Raw genomic sequence first — 20,701 nt, 5'->3', positions numbered from 1 at the left:
CAGGTGCACGCGGCCTGCTCGGAGCAGCAGGGCCGTGTTCTGGTCCTCACTGCTCTGGTCAGATGTGCTGACGTCTGTCCACCTTCTCTTTTGACTTCTCAGTGTGGACATCGACCTGTGTGTCTACAGCCTTCACCTAAAAGACCTGCGGAGCCTGGACACGGCGCTGAGGCAGGAGAAGCACATGGTATGTGGAGATGTCCAGGGAGCGTGGACACCTTGAGGAACAGACTCAGGACAAGCGGAGCTGCCCTGGGGAAGGGCCGGGGGTCAGCCTCCGAGCACAGCCTGGAAAGCAGCCTTGCCTGGCGGTGGCTGGGCCTCCCTTAACCAGGGAGCGTCTCCTGGTAGAGGCAGAGAAGGGGCGTTCCAAGTGTCTGTGGGGTAACAGTAGTGCTGAGAGTAACCATGAACACCAGCTTTACTGAACACCTACTGTGTGCTAGGCCCAGGGTGTATTAAACAGGTGATTACACTTAAGCATCACTATAAACCAGAGAGGTGGGGCCATTAGCTTCCCCATTTCACAGGAAACTGAGGCACAGAAAGATGGACTCACTCATGAAGCTTCAGATGTGGAGCAGAGACAGGAAGTTCAGTGTCTCACAGGTGGTGCCATCTGGGCCATGAGTGAGATAATGGAGTGAGCCGACTGGGACAGCAGGACTGGCTCTGCAGAGGCGCCAGGCTCTGCCTGCATCTTGCCTGGGGTTGGGCTCCTGGGAGCCAGAGACGAGTCCCCTCAGCCTGGCACTGAGACCACAGGGGACAGAAGGAGCAGTGGATCTTCCCTGAGGCATGTTCTCTGGGCTGGTGAATGAGGAGTGAGACCTCCATAGAGAGGCAGGGGAGAGAAAGCGTCTGGGAAAGAGAGAGTGGAAGAGCAACAGCAGTGGACTCAGACACGCAGATGCACCCACAGGCCGCTTGTCTGTACGCTGGAGACGGCGAGGGTGCCCACCCAGAGTGCACCTGGAGGAAGTCTGGCTCTGTGCAAGCAGGCCTGGCCTCATAAGCAATGCCAGTGTCTGAAGCCGTAAATGACACCAGAAATCGGGACATAGAGGTTTCCCTGCACCCCTCTGCCCTGCCCCACATAGGTCCCTGGGCGCAGAGGCACCTGTGGCTGCAGCCTGCTTTCCCTGGGCCACACCCGCCCGCCTTGGGGGCTCTGTGCTCCTGGGGTGAGGGGGGGGCTCCTATTCTCAGAGTGCCTCCAGCCAGCCAGCAAAGTGGTCCTGGCCAGCCCCGCCCCCCAGAGCAGCCTGTGGGCATGTGGGGCAGTTACTCACCACCAGGGAGCTGGCCTCTGCCCCCTGCAGGATGCAGTGGCAGACACCAGCGGCAGCCCCTGCCTTTGTGGAGCCCACTTTCTGGTGCAGTGGGAACTGCAGGAAACACATCCCACAAAGCACAGTGGCAGTCAGCACAGCACGGAGATGACAGGGTGCTGCCCAGGTGGGCAAGGGCCACCTGAGCAAGTGAGGGGTCAGGGAACAGGCAGGTGTACCTGGGAAGACACACAAACAGAGCCTCCAGGGAGTTCCTGGAGATGTGCCCTGCACCTAGTGGGTGCTGCACAGAGGAGTCTCTGACGCATGATTGACAGGCACACGACCTCACTCAGTGGAACTTGCCCTCCTCCAGGGCAGTCCCCGAGGGCCTCCTAGGAAGCCATGCCACATCCTTTCTCCAGCAGAGATGGGCGGGGCTCAGGGTGATTCAGGCCAAGGGCAACTGATGCTGGGGACTCCCTGCTGGCGCTCGCTAGGGGAAAACGGGCCTGAACACGGACAGGGAGGACATGGGGACACGTTGCAGCTGTGACCTCTGAAAGCAGAATGGCAGAGATGAAGGCAGATTCTGGGAGGTGGGGTGCTAGAATAAGGGGTGCGCCAGGACCAGGGGGTTTTCTTCTGGTGCTGGGACAGTCTGTGTCTCGACTGTGGCAGTGCCGCCTGGGTCTTTACCTGTGGTAACGCTGCATAGAACCACCCCCAAACACACACACGCACGCGCACACACACACATACACACACAAGCATGCACACGCACACACATATGGATGTACGTGGCTGGGGTGAAAACGGCTCTAGTTTGGTGTTGACATATTGAGTTCAGGGCAATCTCTTGCTTGACAGTGTGCCCCAGTGATCTGCAGTGCCGTCCTGGGCATGAGCTCCTAGGCCTGTTTGTTTTTTGCACCTTCTCTTGAGTCTATCATTATTTCAAAATGGGAAGTTTTTAAATGGCCATCTTAAAAGCGACAGGACCAGGGTACGTGTTACTGATTACACTTGGGGTCAAAAAGATGCATTTGAGGCTAACATCTTGGGGAGAGAAGGTCACCTTGCACACCCGTGGTTTTCAGTGTGTGGAGAGCCAGAACACTTATCTTGGTGCTCGTTACACGGGGAAATGGAATGAAGGGTGCGGGAGGAGATCCAGGCTGGACCCTCAGCAGGCGGATCCCTGTGGCCATGCAACAGGGGGCACCTTGTCCCGCTTCCCAGCCCTAGGATCCTGTGTGTGACATGTCAAGACGTGTCCACCTGCCTGTTGCCCTGGCAACCTGGTGGTGACGTGTACTATGTGAGCCTGGCAGCTGAGGGTGTCTGGAACCGAACCCACTCAGAGACTGGCCCAGAGCTGCCTACTCCTCTAGCGACCTCACACTGAGGCTGCAGCTGGAATAGGGTGCTGTCTTCTTCCAGGGGCTCAACATCCATAATTCAAACAGCCACCAATGGAGATTAATCAGAAAAAAAGAACTGTGCCTATACCAGACATGTTGCTACTGCTCAACAACACAGTACAACTGTTGGCACAGCATTTGTGCTGTACTGGGCACTGCAAGTAATCTAGGGAGATTGTGGTAAGCTATGCATTGGTTAGTTGCAAATACAACTTACCAAGGGTTGGCTAGTTGCAAAAGAGATGACATAATTATACAATTATGCCCAGCAAAACCAAAAGATATTTGCTGTTGGGCTTTTATAGAAAAAAAGTTGCTAACCCTGGGTCAAAAAATGCTTTATAATATGAACATATCCATGTGACCTTTGACAAAGATGCAAAAACAGTTCAGTGAAGGAATGAGAAACTTTGGGATACACGGTGCTGGAACAATTGGACAACAACTTCAGCCTCACATTTTATACACACATGAACTCAAGTGGATCCTGCATTTCAATGTAAATGTGTAAGGCTTTCAGACAAAAACAAAAGAGAAAATCTCCAGAGTCTCCAACACCACCAAGAGTTCTTACACCAGACACTAAAAGCTTGACATCATTAAGACTAAAGACTGTGGCTCTGCAAGAGACCTTAAGATGAAAACCCAAACTACAGCGCGAGGGAAAAGCTTCCAAGCCACGATCCTACTCCAGGACCATTGCCTAGGACATGAGGAACCCCGAGGGCCTCCTGGGAAATGAGCATCTAATCAGGACTTCACCAAGAAGGAGCTGGAGATGGCAAGGACACAGAAAAAGACGCTCAGCACCATGAAGCCTGCCAATGTCTTGGCTTGGCACAGAATCACGAGCCACCACAGAGCTTTGTAGATTCAAACAGCAATTCTTTATTCCCGAACTCACACCGGCCTCCACACACGCTCTGGGGAAATCCCAGTTCTCCTCCGCCCAATTCACCTACTCCACAAGGCTTTTTTTCCAATATCCCATTTGAATCTCACGAGAACTCAACGGGAGCTCAGGCAGCAGGAACGCCCTAATCCCGGCAGCAATAATCTTCAACCTCCAACTTCCCTAAAACCCCTATTGTCTTAAACCGGGAACGCCTTAAAACCAAATTATCTTAAACCCGGATACTTCCTAAAACCTGGATCCACCCTGGTCATTGAGCAGGGTCACCTTTCTCAAACACACATGCAAGGTCACAGCAAATTTCCAAGGCAAGTCCATTTAACATGGGGTATGCTGGCAAGGAAATATCGATGCGTCATTCCTACTTGGCAATGGCCCTCAGCATCTCCCCCCTTCTGATTAATAAAACAACAAGCAATGTGGCTAGGGACCGTGCCTGGTAGGTTGTCCAATTCAACATATGGTTCTTACCCCTCATAGGAGAACTGACCTTTAGGCATCAGCTTCCTGTCTTAGGTTGAATCCACTGCAATCAGATCAACCCGTCACTGACTACCGGTCCAGCATTCAGCCATGCTTGTGGATAGGCCTATGCACCAGTGAGGGGGTGAGGTTCTTGCCTCACCTCTGTTGGCCCCCAAATTTAGCCTTGGTGCCAGTGGGGGGGGTGAGGTTCTTTGCCTCACCTCTGTTGGCCCCCAAATTTTAGACCATCACTAGTAGAAGGGAGGATACAGAAATGCCACGACACCAAGCCAATTGATGGCTCCTTTGGAAAAATTGCGTCACTGGTGACACCATCAGCAAAGATATGCCAGCATTACCACAATTAACATGGGGTGCGCTGGCAAGGAAATTGCATCACTGGTGACACCATCAGCAAAGATATGCCAGCAGTACCACAATTCTCTGCACCAGACGATATTTCACAATGCATGCAACTGATATATAGTCCAGGCAAGTTCTGCAGGCAGTTCAAATCGGAGGAGTCTATCAATATGTCCATTTCCTCCCAAAGTAAATCAAGTCCTTGATTGAGCATTACTTGTTGAGTTATATTCATTGATGCATCAGTTTATACAGTTTACTGTGATGGCTATCATAGAAGCTGTAGTTTGGTTTTATCTTAGTCTTCACCGGCACTGGGATGGAGATGGGAATTCTGGCAATGATGCTAAAGAGACATTATCCTGAACAGAATTATTAAATATAATGAAAAGGAAAGGTGAAAGTAAACAAACAGATCTGTTAACCTCCTTTAAAAACAATCCTTAACAGCTGTTTACCTAATTTAAATTAGTAAGCAAACAGATCTCTTAACCACCTTTAAAAACAATCATTAACAGCTGTTTACCTAATTTAAATTAAACAATTTAAATCACATGAATAAAAAAAAATTCGGATCCATTTTTTCATGAGCGCTCCTCATATATGAAATATGGACATACACACATACAGACATACAACACAAAACAGTGCACACATAACATACAACACATAAGACAATAAAGGCCTTGTAGTTTTACCTAGGTGAAATCTCCATTGCAATGTTTAAAAACTCTAGTCAAAAAATAAAACACAGTCAAAAAATAAAACTGATCAGAAAAACATTAACCTAGGTTTGTATGAGCTCAAAAAATAAAATAGAACTTTACGATGTGGGAAAAATGCAATAATAAAATAGATATTGAAAAAAGCACCGTGGTTAATCACTGTCGCAGATGTAAGAATAGCCAAGCTGGAGCTCTGGATATCAGCTGTTATGGATTTGAGTCAAATCATCTTTTTCTTCTGTAGAAATTGCTTTAGTTAATCTCTCTGGAATCCAAATCGGCTGCTGTTCTCCCTGTGGAAACAAACACAAACGGAACCCCGACTCCAGACAATAACTGGAGCAGGACCTTTCCATTGTCCTGTTAGAATATCTTTCCAAAGTACCTTAGGCTTATGTACATTTTTCCGATACATATGTCTTTCCGCAGCACTAAGTCCTGATGAATCCAAATTTAGAAAGTTTAGAGTAAAAAGGGTTATTTTAAGTTTATCTTTGGGGGATATATACCCCTTACCAATTCCCTCTTTTTGCTTTAATAGGTATGTTTTAATAGTTTGATGAGCTTTTTCAACTATGCCTTGTCCCTGTGGATTGTATGGGATTCCTGTTATATGAGTAATACGAAATGATGAGCAAAATTGTTTAAAAGAGGCAGAAGTATAACCAGGACCGTTATCAGTTTTTAACTGTTTAGGAACACCCACAGTGGCAAAATTTTGTAAGCAATGAGCTATAACATCTTTAGTTTTTTCTCCGGCATGAAGGGAGCCCATCAAAAATCCAGAAGAAGTATCAACTGTAACATGTAAATATTTTAATTTTCCAAATTCTGGCAAGTGTGTGACGTCCATATGCCAAATATGGTTAGGTATCAGTCCTCTAGGATTGACTCCAAGATTAACTTGTGGTAAAAAGGTCACACAATTTTGACATTGTTTTATTATATGCCTAGCTTGTTCCTTAGTTATTTTAAAACGCTTTTGTAAAGTATTAGCATTAACATGAAACCTTTTATGAAAATTTGTAGCTTCTTCTAATGTAGAGAAAATATGTACATCATGTGTAGTTTTATCTGCTAAATCATTGCCCAAACTAAGGGCTCCGGGCAATCCTGTATGTGCCCTAATATGTCCTATAAAGAATGGATCTTTTCTGTCCCAGATTAGACTTTGTATAGTTGAAAACAAAGAGAAAACAGTAGAGGAAGGGGAAATCCTACCAGCATCTTCAAGGGATATAATAGCATTAACTATATATTGACTATCAGAAAATAAATTAAATACAGAATCTTTGAACATCACAAAAGCTTGTAAAACTGCATTAAGCTCTACCTTTTGAGCTGATTGTTTGGGTACTAAAAATGTAAAAGTTTGATCAGGGGTAACTACGGCTGCTGTACCATTATTAGACCCATCAGTGAATATATTTGGAGCATTCATGATAGATGTTTTCCTTGTCATTTTAGGAAAAACTACAGGATGCTTAGACCAAAAAGACAACAAAGGATTCGATGGTAAATGATTATCAAATGAAACATTAGATTTACACATGATTATTGCCCAAGTATTTAACTCATTAGCTAACTCATCAATTTGATCCATAGTATATGGAGTAATAATTTTATTGGGAGAAATTCCAAACACTCCCTTTGCTGCTCTTATTCCTTTGAGTATTAATTGTCCTACAGCCTCAGGATATCTAGTAAGAATAGTGTTAGGAGAATAAGAAATGTATCCACAATAATGGACCTTCTTGCCAAAATACTCCTGTAGGAATATTTTTTGTTGGTAGTACAATAAATAATAAAGGCAAACTTATATCAATTCTATCTAGATGCATATTTTCCATATATGTTTCAATAATTTTTAATGCCTTTCTAGCTTTAGGAGTTAACATTCGGGGTGAATTTGGATCTGATGGACCTTTTAGAATATCAAATAAAGGTCCCAACTCTCCTGTTGGTATGCCTAGATAAGGCCTTATCCAATTTATGTCTCCCAATAACTTTTGAAAATCGTTGAGTGATTTGAGTTTATCTACCCGTATTTGAATTTTCGGTGGACGGACCATGGTTGAGGATAATAGAACTCCTAAATAATTGGAAAATTTAATTGTACTTTATCTATTGCTATCTCTAGATTATAATTTTTTAATAAGTTCAGAAGTGTGGCATAACATTCCAGCAATATGTTTTTATCTTTATGTGCTAATAATACATCATCCATATAGTGAAATATTTGTAGTTCAGGATTTTGATTTCTAAGTGGCTGGATTGCTTTATTAACATAAATTTGACACATAGTTGGGCTGTTAGCCATTCCTTGAGGGAGTACTTTCCACTCATATCTCTCATCAGGACCTTCATGATTTAATGCAGGGATAGTAAATGCAAAACGTGGATTATCCTCGGGATGAATTGGAATCGAAAAAAAACAATCTTTAATATCTATAGATAAGACATGCCACGTTTTTGGTAAAGCAGACAATTGAGGAATTCCCGATTGAGCAGGTCCCATAATAACCATCTCATTATTAATGGCTCTTAAATCTTGCAATAATCTCCATTTACCCGATTTCTTTTTGATGACAAAAATGGGAGTATTATGGGGAGATACGGAAGGTTGTAAATGTCCTTCCGCTAATTGTTGTTTGACCAGATCATGGGCTACTTGTATCTTTTCTTTAGTCAGGGGCCACTGAGGAACCCACACTGGTCTTTCTGATTTCCATGTAATTTTTATTGTCTCAGTGGCCCTTTGTGAAAATCCAACCCATGTCTGTCTGTTCCTTGATCTAATTGGACTGGTGCTGCTAAACCTTGTTCTTGTTTTCCTAATCTTTTTTCTTTCCTAACACCTTGTCTAACCCTAGTAGTGGGCGCATTAGGATTGATGTTATTTGTTAACATCAAACCTAGTTGATCTAGGACATCTCATCCCCATAAATTAATAGGAAGGTAATCCAAAACATATGGTTGTATAGTTCCTGCACATCCTTCAGGATCCTTCCAATCTAACACCATAGAACTTCTATGGGGATTAGTCGCCACTCCTAGGCCTCGAAGCGTTTGAGTGGCTTGTTGTAATGGCCAATGTTTTGGCCATTCTTGAAGAGATATGATGCTAAGGTCAGCACCTGTGTCCAGCAGCCCATTAAACTCGTGACCTTGAATATTTAGTTTTAGCATTGGGCGAGAATCTAAATTTAAAGACAGCATAGCCCAATCTACACCTGTGGAGCCTAATCCCTTGGAACCTCTTTCTACATTACGAGTAGAAAACTTATTATGTAGGCTGGGTATTATTAACAACTGTGCTATTCTATCTCCAGGTGAAATTACTGATATACCTCCTGGAGAACTAGCTATAATTTTTATTTCACCTACATAATCGGGATCAATTACCCCAGGACTTATCATAAGTCCTTTTAATGTAGATGAACTACGTCCCAATAATAAGCCTACTGTTCCTTGGGGAAGAGGTCCTTTTACTCCTGTAGGAATGATTTGAACTCCCATCTCTGGAGTTAATACTGCTCTGGCAGAGGCGCAGATGTCCAACCCTGCACTCCCTCGGGTTTGTCTGATGAGGGATTTAATGGACAATGTGTCCTGCGCACCACCCTGATGGTGTTGCTGGGTTCCTCCACTGCCCCGTATATTTGTGGTTGTGGGCCCCGGAGCATTGGGCCCCCCAGTCCGTTTTTTGGCAATGAAGCCTGATGCCTTTCTCCACGATATCGTGGGTAAATACCTGATCCTTGTCCGTTTCTTGATAACGGAGTACCTTCTATGGTGGTTTGAGAACGGCATTCATTAGCCCAATGTCTCCCTCTACGGCATCGTGGGCAAATACCCGGTATTCTATTCCTTTGATTTCTAGTTTTGTTAAAACCTCCTCTTATGGGGCAACTCCTTTTAAAATGTCCTGTTTGTTCACAATTATAGCACATGTTTCTGGCCTGGCATCTAAAGCCTGTTGTACTGCAGCTGCCAAGACTTGCCCTTGTTCATTAATATCTCTACATAATTTAATATATGTATTTAAGTCTTCATGTCTCCATGGTCTAATAACCTCTCTGCAGCAACGATTTGCTTGGTCATAAGCCAGTTGTTTTCTTAATGGCATCGCTTGATCTGTATCCCCAAAAATTTTGGCGGCTGTTTGAATAAGCCTATCTACAAAGTCAGCGTAAGGTTCATTAGGTCTCTGTATTACCTTAGATAGCTGACCTTGTAAATCTCCATGTCCTTGTAAAGTCTTCCATACCCTAACTGTGTCTGCAGCAATTTGTGCATATATAGCAGGATCATATTCAATTTGTTGCCGTTGACCCTCATAAGGTCCTTTTCCTAAAAGCATATCTAGATTTCTTTGAGGGTAACCGGCTACTGCATTTCGCCTAGCTGTCTCCGTGCAAAATTCCTCATTGGCAACTTTCCATAACAAATATTGTCCTCCATTTAGCACAGATTTACACATGCTAGCCCAATCTGCTGGCGTCATATCCAAGTTAGTAATGGATTCGACCATGCTTACCGTGAAGGGAGCTTGGGGACCATAGGTTGTTACAGCCTCCTTTAACTGCTTCACTGTTTTAAAATATAAAGCACGGTGAATTCGCTGCCCTCCTACCTGCTCAAGTACGGGGCATGCTAATCTTTGAGGTCCTGTCTCAGGATCCCACTTATCAACTACGGGGTTTGAGGGCCACTCAGCTGTTTCCATCGGTGGGGCTGTTGGTTGAATTACGCCCTCTGGTAATAAAACGGAGTTAGTAACAGCCTCTTGTTGTGGCCTTTTTCCTAATAACCCCTTTTCCTTTAAATTTTCTTCCTCTCTCTGACTAGCTCGAGAGATCTTCTCTTTTGCTTGATCTAAAATGTCTTTCTCCATGGTCTGAATCTCTAACAATTTACTTAACACCTTTTCAGTTTCTTTTTTACTAATTTCTAATCTTCTATAAAGATAACGCAACCCAATAAGATAACATAAAACAAAACCGCAACTGAATGAAACAAAAACTAAATAAAAAATCGTTGTATCAAATTTCTCTTCCTCAGGGCGGACAAACTTCAAATCTTGAGCCAACCATTTTTCCCAGTTTGCCTGAGAAATTTCTAGGGACAGGCAGCTTGAAACAAAAACGAAATAAATCAAAACAAGAACACATTGTTTTTTAAAATGGTCACCCATTCTCTCGCCTTCCCTCAGGGGCGAGCAATTTCACTTACCTCCAAGTTTCAGATGCTCCCCGTACGGACCACCAAATGCCAATGTCTTGGCTTGGCACAGAATCACGAGCCACCACACAGCTTTGTAGATTCAAACAGCAATTCTTTATTCCCGAACTCACACCGGCCTCCACACATGCTCTGGGGAAATCCCAGTTCTCCTCCGCCCAATTCACCTACTCCACGAGGCTTTTTTTCCAATATCCCATTTGAATCTCACGAGAACTCAACGGGAGCTCAGGCAGCAGTAACGCCCTAATCCCGGCAGCAATAATCTTCAACCTCCAACTTCCCTAAAACCCCTATTGTCTTAAACCGGGAACGCCTTAAAACCAAATTATCTTAAACCCGGATACTTCCTAAAACCTGGATCCACCCTGGTCATTGAGCAGGGTCACCTTTCTCAAACACACATGCAAGGTCACAGCAAATTTCCAAGGCAAGTCCATTTAACATGGGGTACGCTGGCAAGGAAATATCGATGCGTCATTCCTACTTGGCAATGGCCCTCAGCAGAAGCCATCAGGGAAAAGAAAGTAAAACCACAGTGAATGTCGCCCCACACCTGTCAGAATGACTGGATACAACACAGCAACAACGCAAATGCTGCAAGGCCGTGCGGGGACTGGGCTGCTGGGTGGTGCTCACGGCCACTCTGGAGGGCCCTGTGGTGGGCTCCAGTCACTGCCTCCTGGGCATTCGTCCCTGATGAGCTCACATTTACCCCCCAACCTGTACATGCGTTCAAAACCCCATCTGGAAACCACCCCGAGGTTCACAAGGGGCAGATGGCCAAGTGTGGGGTGGACGGAGCAGCTCTGGGCTGTTGTGGGGGTCCCTGCTCCTAGGAGGGCTCTTTTGGGTTTAAGAGACATGTCTCCTTTGAGCAGGAGGGTGAAGGGATACTTTGTCCACCCTGGTTCTGGGAGACTCTTCTAATTCTCCCCATGAGGAAGCGGCCTCCCTTTGCCATTTCTATTTCCCTGACACCTGTGGAGTGGGGACCGTGCAGAAAGTGGACACCTAATAAACACTCGATGAATAAATGAAGGTGAACATCATTCAGAAAGAAGAAGGCCATCGTCATGAGGTGTCACCTGAGGTCTTTTCCTGAAGCCAAAAGCACGTGGAGGAGGGGGAGGGAGGAAGGGAGGAGGGTGGAAGAAGAGACGGACGGGAGGGAGGCCTGTGTTTAACCCTGTCTCCTGTTGTCCTTCCTTTTTGCCAATAGATGTTTATTCAGATTTTTAAAATGTGCCTCCTGGACCTTCTTCCTAAGAAAAAGTCTGATGATGAATTATATCAGAAGATTCTGTCAAAACAAGAACAGGTATGTCTTGAACCTGTATTTCAGATAGCTTAAAAAATAGTTGATTACTATATAATATTACAATAATTTATTTTTTGCTTTCATGTATAAAAATGATCTATTAAAATATATATGTCGCCACGTCTTCATAATAATATCTAAAAGTATGTGTACAAGCACAAAAAGAACAATGCGTGTTATTAAAATTCAGGAGAACATTCAGAGCAGACAGAAGAAGAATGTTGGTCATATTAACTACTCAGGCACAATCACTGTTAATGTTGTTTTCTTGCATGAGTTTCAATATAAAGAAGTAATTTTTGAATTTATATTGTTTCATCCCACGTACAAAACTGTCTTTTCCTACAAAAAAAAAGAAGTCATGTGTTTATTGGTTATAGCTGTTTATTCTGCTTTGTATTCTGCTCTTCTTGGTCTTTTTTCCATCTGAGAAAACTTACATTTATTTCATGTGCAGCAAAAAGAGTCAGGGCTTGGAGTCAGGCTGGGTGAAGTCGGAACCCTGGCTCCACCTTTTACCGGTTTTCAAAATCCTAGTAATAGTGATGTGTGAGCACTGCCATCACCTGTCATTCCTACCCCGATGTCACCGCCATCTTCATCACCATGGCCATCACTGCCAGCGTTTTCTTTTTATTACCACCACCAACACCATCACTGCCACCATCACGACGTCATTGCTGTCACCACCGCCACCATCATGTGTATCGACAGCAGCATCACCATCCTCCTCCTCATTGTATCATGGCCACTCTTCACCATCATCACTGGGTGGTCATCAGCACTGTCAGGTACTGTCACCACCACCATCTCTTCATCAGCGTCACCAAGATCACCCTGCTACCTCCACTGTTGTCCTCTCTGTCCCAGTGACCAGATGTTACATCATCTTCATCGCCATCTCCACCCCCCCACAACCACCCCACTACCATCCTCTCCATTGTCGTCCTTCTCATTACTACCACTGCCCCTGTACTGTGTCATTGTCACAGTCGGCCTGGCTACCCCACCACCATCTTCCTCATCCTCATCACTGCTCCCTGTATCTTCATCGTCATCGTCATCCCTGGTCCCACCATGATACTGGGGGCTTGGAGAGACTGTCTCCTCACCACTCTTCTGGATTCTACAGGAAGATTTCCTCCCTTGGTCCTGGGGAGAGGAGTGGCTCATCTTCCTCGCTGTCTGCACCTTCACCGCCATCCTCACCCTCAGTACCACCACAAGCACCGTCAGCAGGCAGTGCTAGACCTACATTATGCACCTTTCATGACAGTCCCACGAGTGACTATTATTATCTTTGTTTTATAGCTGAGGAAACTGAGGCTTGGTGTGCTTAAGTGGCTTTCCAGTGGTAAAAACAATGATAATGGCAATATTTGTCATCATGTACGTAGGAATAAAGTAAGACACGCTGTCATGGAAAGAATGAGAGATTTGGAGTCGCAGATCTCAGCTCAGTTCACCCTCTCCTGCTCACTCAGCCGTAACCCTGGGAAGCATCTTAGTTATCGCAGTGGCTACTGTTGACTGAGGCAGTCTGGCCAGGTGCCTGAAGGTGTGATTCAATTTAATGCTCACAGCAGAGTTGGAAACCTCTCGAGGAGGACAAGACGTACTTAGAAATGTCAGTCGCCCTTTGGAGAGAAGCAGCATGACATATGAAGGTGGAAGGGGGGACGAGCCTAGCACTGCCACTTCCTGCCCAGGAGTCTTAGGACAGAATGTCTGACTTCCATTTATCATGGTCCTCATCAGGAGGAAAGCTGTCACTTCCCTCTGTGGAGACGCTGTGAGGATTAGAAGTCACATGTGGCCTCAGCGGGCCCAACCATAGCGTTCTGGCTCAGTGAGTTTTCCTGGTGAAGCTGGACGTCCCCAGTGTTGGTCACATGGCAATTAACACAACTCTGCAGAAAAGAGACCCCGCCCTCGCTCCACGGTGGGGTTTGAAGGAACCATGATACAGGGGATTCCTGCGTTTCTTCCCAAGTTCTGGACCCATTCAGACAGAGCCAGACATTTACAGAGACGTGGCTTTGCTACTGATGGAGGCCAACGTGGCGGATGGGACTTAAGAGACGCCGCAACCTCAGGTGGCTTCTTGCCACTGAACCCCGGAATCAGCCCCGTCACCTACCTCGTCACCAGCAAAGCTGACCACTCCGGCTTCCCCACATGCAGGCAGGGCCTTTGCTGCCGGCTCGCTCCATGCTGAGACTGCAGCAGAGCAGTGGCCTCCCCAGTGGTCCGTCCCACAGAGACAGCCTGGTCAAGCCAAGCCAGGCGCTCACTTCTGGCTCTCGAGCCCCAAGGAAGACGCAGCAGTGTTGCCCTGAGGGGTCGCTGTAACCCTTCCCCACGGAAACCAGAGGAGTGGGAGAGAAACGTTCCCTCCTGCCTCTGACGCCGTGATCTTTTCTAGGACTTTGTCATGACTGAAAAAATAGGATTTCATTGCTTTTCAAGGATGGCTGGTTATTTTTGAGGGCAGAATATAGAAGAAAAGGATCCTTGATTCTTGATGTTCTGTGTTTAATGAGGAAAATAGATTTTTATCATCAAAACTGAAGTAGGGCAGTGCCCTGAACATTTAATTGCCAGTGAGAATAACGTGGTGAAGAATAAAGCACCTATGTTTCTAGAATTTAAGATACGGTCGATTTTGTCTTTATTTGCTTCCTTCCTATTCCTTCAGGATTTGGAGGAATTGGAAAAGGCACTTCAGGTCAAACTGTCGAGCACAGAAACGCTGGGCACCAGCGACTCTGGGTACGTCACCCTGGCAGACGTGGAGAAGAAGGAGCGGGAGCACAGCGAGCAGCTCCTAGATGACGTGCGTGCGGTGACCCTCACCCTTATGAAAACCCTGGTCTCTGGGACAGTGACGCCGGCTGGTTAGAGAGGGAGCTGGGAGCAGGTCTACTCCTTGAATTCTCTGGGGTGCTCTGCCCTGGAGGCAGCGATTCAGTTCTCAGGTTCAGACACAGAGAAGGGGTGATTAGGGAGGACAGATTTACAGAGGAGGGATTTTAATTTACATTTTAGACTGACCTTTTTACCATTCAAGGCAAGGATTGCTCTGGCCCTCAATGTCACAACTGCCCAGGGGTAGAGCAGAGGCCAGCTGCCGACTTCTCAACCCCCAGGCCAGCCTCTAATTCCAGAGGGGATGGCTGCCTGAAATCACTCTCTTTTTCTTTCTCTTTTTTTTTTTTTTTTTTTTTTTGTGTGTGTATGTGTGGGTTTCACCTCTCCCTACCACAAATCATATATCAAATGACATTTTCCTGGCTCTTGATTTTGGCCAGTCACTTTGCTGGGCACTGAGGACTCAAAACTCACTTCCATGTGGCTCTGCACAAGAGGTGTCGGGAGACCCACGGTGAGCAGAGGAGAACTTTGCGTTTCCCAGCGCTGTGACAGATGCACAGGAAAGACCAAGACACCACAAGGCTTGGGGTGTATCCCTAGAGGAAGGGACTGAGAGGCCAGCTGGGGACAGTGTGGATGCTGGCCAGCGGGTATGCAGAGGGGGAGCCAGAAGGAGCTGAGAGCCGGGAGAGCAGGAACAAGCCACAGAGGTCTGGCTGGGGGTTTTTCACACACTAGGGAGGTGGGAGTCACGGAGTGGGAAGCAGGGGTAGCTTTGTCCTCCTCCAGTGTTCAAAGGACCACCGGGTCTGTGCAGAGGATCATGAAGAGCTGTTGGGCAAACCCAGCAGGACCTCCATGGGGCCAGTGTAGTCAAGACAGAGGTAAGCAAAGGCCCGAGAGCTGCTAGGTGATGCATTGCCGAGTGGCGGGTGGGAGGAAGCAGGAAGCGGGTGTCCAGCTCAGCTCTGCAGAAGTAAGGGTCCCGGAGCAGCCAGCTGGGAGGGAGATGGTAAGCCCCGCTGGGAGGTCTCCCGTGGGAGAGGCCAGCATAGAGGGGCTCTGAAGGCCCATGTAAGAAGATGAACGTCCCTGGAGCTGTGGAGAGGCGCTCAGCCAGGTACTCAGCCTGGATTCCTGTGTTGGTGACTCCCCAGCACTGAGTAGAACACCTGGAGAGAGTTCATAGTTTTCATAAGATTCTTGGTGGCAGCACCAACGCTGGGTGCTGCCAGTACATAAGGTGGAAAGAGAAGGACCAGGAGAGGCAGGGGAGGGGTGTGTGGGCCTGGGAAGAACTGCAGCAAGTCTCATCACAGATGTGTAGAGAACCACGAGAGTTTGGGGAGAAGCCAGTGGACAGCCTGGCCCCAAGGGGGTGGAGGGAAGAGGCTGAGCGGAGGGCGTGGGCCTTGCCTGGGCATGCGGGGGTGTGGCGGAGGGTCTGTGTTCTCCCACAGGAGCTGGGCAGTGTGTCATCTGAGAGGTGAGGGGTGAGAGCAGCGAGAATGTGAGAGTGTTGGGGAGGTTGAGGTCCCTGCTGGGGGTGCATAGGAGGTGACCAGTGGCAGGCGACAGGTTTCCTAGCTGCAGCAAGGCCCCTACGGTGGCAGGCTGCTTCACCAGGTGCCGGCTCTCTCCTGGCAGGGCCAGGCTGACTCAGAGCTCAGGGTCCACAGGGTTTGGCCCCTCCAGCAAGAAGTGACACATAGGCATCTGAGAGGCCCAGCCGAGATGGAGAGAATCCAGGCAGTGGGCTTAAAGGACCTGAACCAAATTCTGGCTCTGACTCTCCCGATCTCCAGGACCAGAGCCCCTTCCTCCTAGTGTGTGTTATCCAGAAACAAGCCTGTGAGGCGGGCAGCTTGGCCCACGCCCGAGTGCCACGAAGCACAGCTGGGATCATCGATCTCAAAGCTCAGAGAGGCTCCCAGGTTGCAGATTAAAGCCCCCAAGTTTCTAAGCCATGTGTTGGTTTACACCCTGCTCCTGATAAGATGGAAGGGAGAGAGAATTTACAAGCAAAATGTTGTCATGATCAGCATCATCTCTGCAAATTGTTCTTTCGTACTTTAAGGATAATAACTAATATTTAAATGGCCATTCATGTTTTTATCTCCAACCGTGTTTAATTCCTTTTAAAGACCAGGAAGCTCCCAGGAGCACATTGTTGCATTTCCTGTGTCCCCAGCTCGTAGTCACAACCAGTTGAAGAGCCCTTAAGTGGGGTGAGCTCATTGCTTTCCTTCCTGATAGGCAGCTCACTGGTGTGCTCTGAAAAGCCACCTCGGAACTGACTGGCACCTGCCACAGGCCGGGGAGGACCCTCGGTAGAGTGCGATCATTCCAGGAGAGACTCGCTGGCGTTGCGGAGTGGCCCAGTCTCCGCCTGCGAGGAGGAATGAATTGCAGTTCCCAAACCCGAGCTGTGGAGCCCTCTTAAATAAGTTCTCCTCCCGTCACTTTTTCTCATGCCCATTTCACAGATGGAAGCTTTCTGGAAACAGATGGAAAACATCCAGCACTTTCTTGTGGACCAATTTAAATGTTCCAGCTCCAAAGTGCGGCAGCTCATGACAACACTGACAGAGACAATGATTGCAGCCGAAGGGCTCTTGTGCGCGTCTCAGGACCTGCAGGCTCTGGTAATGTGGGACCAGGCACTAGGACATTCAAGCTGGAGGTGGGGAATCCTGTGGCCCAAACACCTTAGGGAGCATTATGTTGAACACCTTCATATTATAAGTGGGGATGTAGCATCCCCAGTGAATCCATCCACCCACCCATCCGTCTACCCACACCTTTATCCACCTACCCATCCATCTACTTAGCCATCCCCTACCCATCCATCTACTCACCCACCCACCCATCCACCCACTCATCCATCTCCTCACCCATCCACCCATCCACCCACCCATTCATCTACTCACCTATCCACACATACACCCATCTATCCACCCATATATTCACCCACCCGTTCACCCATCCATTCATTCCCTCATCTATCCATCCATTTACCTACCCACCCACTCACCCATCCATTCATCCTCCATTAGTAGAGTAATAGAAGCTCAGAGAGGTTAAGTTTTGTGTTTAAAATCATACAGGTCCAGGTAGCTGAGCCTGGATTCAAAGGTGGACCCGTAGATCCCTCTAAGCCAGTGGTTTGCATCTCAGCTACACATCAGAGTCACTGGGGAGTTTTAAACCCCAAGATGCTAGTGCCTCCACTCCAGACCTGAATCCGTGGGGGTGAGGCCCAGGCCCAGGCATCTTTTAAAGTCCCCCAGTGACACATGGGCAGTCAGCAGGGAAAGCTGACACTGTGTCCATACCAGTGGGCATCACCCCTGCTGCTCCGCATCACCATCTGGGGGTTTTAAAACCTGATGCCAGGTTGCACTGCAGCCTGATTAAGCCTGACCTCAAGGTGGAGACCACCTGGGACCAAGCATCAGGACTATTGCAATATCTCCAGGTAATTTCAACATGTAGCCGGGCTTAAGAACCAACACTTAGGGCTATGGACACTCTCAAATCTGCACATTAATAAGGCTCCCAGGTGTGCTCTGTGGTTCAGGAACCTTCTGTGTTTTTCTCACCATGTACATGTAAGGTCTTTGGGCCGAGCGGGCTGGTGCTGGGATTGGCCCAGGGCCTCCTGTGTGCTAGGCAGGGGCTCTACCACTGAGCCACCCACCACTGTCTCCTTGTTTCCTTGGCACCAATAAAGAGAGAGCAGATATTCACAGCGAGCAGGAACAGAGCCAACTAAGTAGCTATGTGAGGAACCTAGGATCCTGCCCCAATGACATGGTGGAGTCCCAAGCTTCCCAGTTTGCCACTCGTCAGCAGGTGAAGCTGATATGAGCAGATCATCATAACGATGAATGGAAAGGGTTACAGGCTATGACTGTGCAGAAGAGGGACAACGTCAACTCCATCCCCAGCATCCTGGGTACCAAGAGGAAATATGTAGCCGGGCTCTCAGAACTCATTCTTGATGAATTCTGGGAGAATCCAAGTTCTCAGGCTGGTGCCTGAGTGGCCCTGCCCAGGCATTTGGACCTGGAATGTGTCACATAGCATCACTCAAAACTGGAAGAGCTCTTAAAGTGGACCCAGAGGTTATCAGGTTCAGTCTCTTGAAACAGACAAGGGGGAGATGGCCGTGGATAATTATAGAAATGGTGGTTGTTCGTGGAGGATGAACTTCTCTGGCTCTTATTCCAAATGCCTGGCATGTTTTATTTAATGCTCTTAGTGGTCAGGTTAGGAAGCCGTGCCCAGGTCAGCAGCACTGAGGGACGAGACAAGCTCCAGCGGCGTGGACTTTGACGGCTCCACTACAGCTACTATTGGGAACAGGGGTGGCCCCCGTGCTCCTGCGCACTGGTCTCCATTCTCTTCTCTCCTTGAGTCTAAACCCAGAGGTGTCGTTGACCTGCTGAGCCCGGCTCTGGCGAGTGCGGGTCTCTCCGCATCCTCCCTGCTGCCAGAGGCCAGCCTCAGCACCAGCAGCCCTGCTTCCTCTGGAGAGCCGCTTGTCCTCGCGCGCCCCCTAGGGGTCCTGGCTGCTGAGCGTTCACAGCAGTGTGGGCCTGAGGGAGGAGGGTTCACAGCAAGTGTGGGCCTGGGAGTGAACCGCGGGTTCCCTGCATAGCTGGATAGCTGGGGGGGTCTCTCTCCTTACCCCTTCCACACCTGGTTAGATCAGAAACCAGCAGGACCACGCAGTGGGGACACCGTGACTTAGGTGTGACCCTACCTTCAAGATCTCAGTCCAGCCAGGGACTGCCCTTCTAGCTCAAAGACCTGAGAGGACGGTGCAGGGAAAGTGAGGAGAGGACCGGTCAGGCAGGGAGCAGGAGGAGGCAGTGAGAGTGTCCGTCCCCCGACATCACTTGCATGAGCAAAGCCCTGAGGAAGCTGAGGGCGGGCACCCATAGCCAGGAGCAGGGAAGAGTGCAGAACAAGTCCCCGGAGGCCTGTGTGCTGTGTCTAGGAAATTGGGGGGTTTGGGGCTCAGGGGTGACAGCCACGTTGGAATCTCTGAAAGACCCCCCTGTTGGTGATGTCCGGGCAGAGCAGAGGCAGAGGTGGGAGGTGGGGAGAAGAGACCAGAAGTGGCCTGCAGTGCCAGGTCAGTGGTGTCCCTGCCTGAGCTGGGTGTGACCGTGGGCAGGAGGGAGGGAAATGCAGATCTGGGCTGAGTGGCGCCGTGGTCCCCCGTGCGTTCTGGGCCCCTGCACCTGACCAGCTCTGTCCTCGCAGACGTCAGGACCCACGTTTGCCTCTAGTCAGCCTTTCCCACCGTCCTCTTCAGGAGTCCGGTCCTGCTAATGGATACTGTGGGAAGCCAGGTGGGAGCCTGCCGTGAACTCAGGGAGCGGGGCCACTCTTAAAGCCAGCCTTGCCATTTAGAATCCCCGAAACCCCAGGACTCAGCTCTTCAAGGCTCCAAAACCGAGATGTCTGTAGCTTGAATTCTTGTTTTTTTCCAGGGCTGTGAAGGCTGTGGGGCCACGTGCCCTGGGGGCAGGGTGACCATAGAACATGGGTTTTCCTCCCCTGTGTGTGTATGTTGGTCTCCTGCCCATGAGGGCAGCCCTCTAGAGAGCGCTCGCCAGGTGCTAAGTGCACAGTCACCCGTGAGTGCCTCCGTGCCCCCTGCAGAGGCGTTTCCACCCCTACCTGGGCATCGGGCGCAGGAGGCTCCGAGAGGGTTCAAGGCCGGTGCTCTGGTGGTAGGATCGGAGCCCTAGCCTCCTCCAGAGCTGGACGGAGACTCATGGTGGAGCACTGAGGCCTTGGCTGTTGCACGGGTTTCCCCTGCAGGACGCCCTGGAGAGAGCCATGGGGCGGGCGCACATGGCAAAAGTGATCGAGTTCCTGAGGATGCAGATCCAGGAGGAGACCAAGTGCCGACTGGCCGCCATATCCCGCGGCCTGGAGCTGCTGAGCGTCCAGGGCAAGCTGTCCGGGCGGCAGAAGGAGGAGCTGCTGACCCAGCAGCACAAGGCCTTCTGGGAGGAGGCAGACAGCTTCAGCAGGGGTGAGAGGGGGCCAGGCCCCGGGGGCCAGGGTGACAGTGACGTAGA

General features: G+C 48.6%; 1 protein-coding gene across 6 annotated transcripts in view; it reads left to right on the top strand.

Moving 5' to 3' along the window:
* EVC (EvC ciliary complex subunit 1) overlaps nt 1–20,701 on the top strand; it is a 60,033-nt gene that overhangs the window by 14,629 nt on the left and 24,703 nt on the right. For 3 of the 6 annotated variants that reach the window (XM_081303742.1, XM_081303743.1, XM_081303747.1), the window contains exons 5-9: nt 103–187; nt 11,628–11,726; nt 14,425–14,562; nt 17,087–17,245; nt 20,439–20,655. In XM_081303742.1, the coding sequence (XP_081159868.1) occupies nt 103–187; nt 11,628–11,726; nt 14,425–14,562; nt 17,087–17,245; nt 20,439–20,655 (698 nt within the window). The remainder of the gene's footprint in view (nt 1–102; nt 188–11,627; nt 11,727–14,424; nt 14,563–17,086; nt 17,246–20,438; nt 20,656–20,701) is intronic. The other 3 variants (XM_081303744.1, XM_081303745.1, XM_081303746.1) reach the window with 3 other exon arrangements.

Source organism: Spermophilus citellus, assembly GCF_964194105.1.
Source record: "Spermophilus citellus genome assembly, chromosome: 8".
Lineage (NCBI taxonomy): Eukaryota > Metazoa > Chordata > Mammalia > Rodentia > Sciuridae > Spermophilus > Spermophilus citellus.
This window is presented reverse-complemented; position numbering and strand designations above follow the sequence as displayed.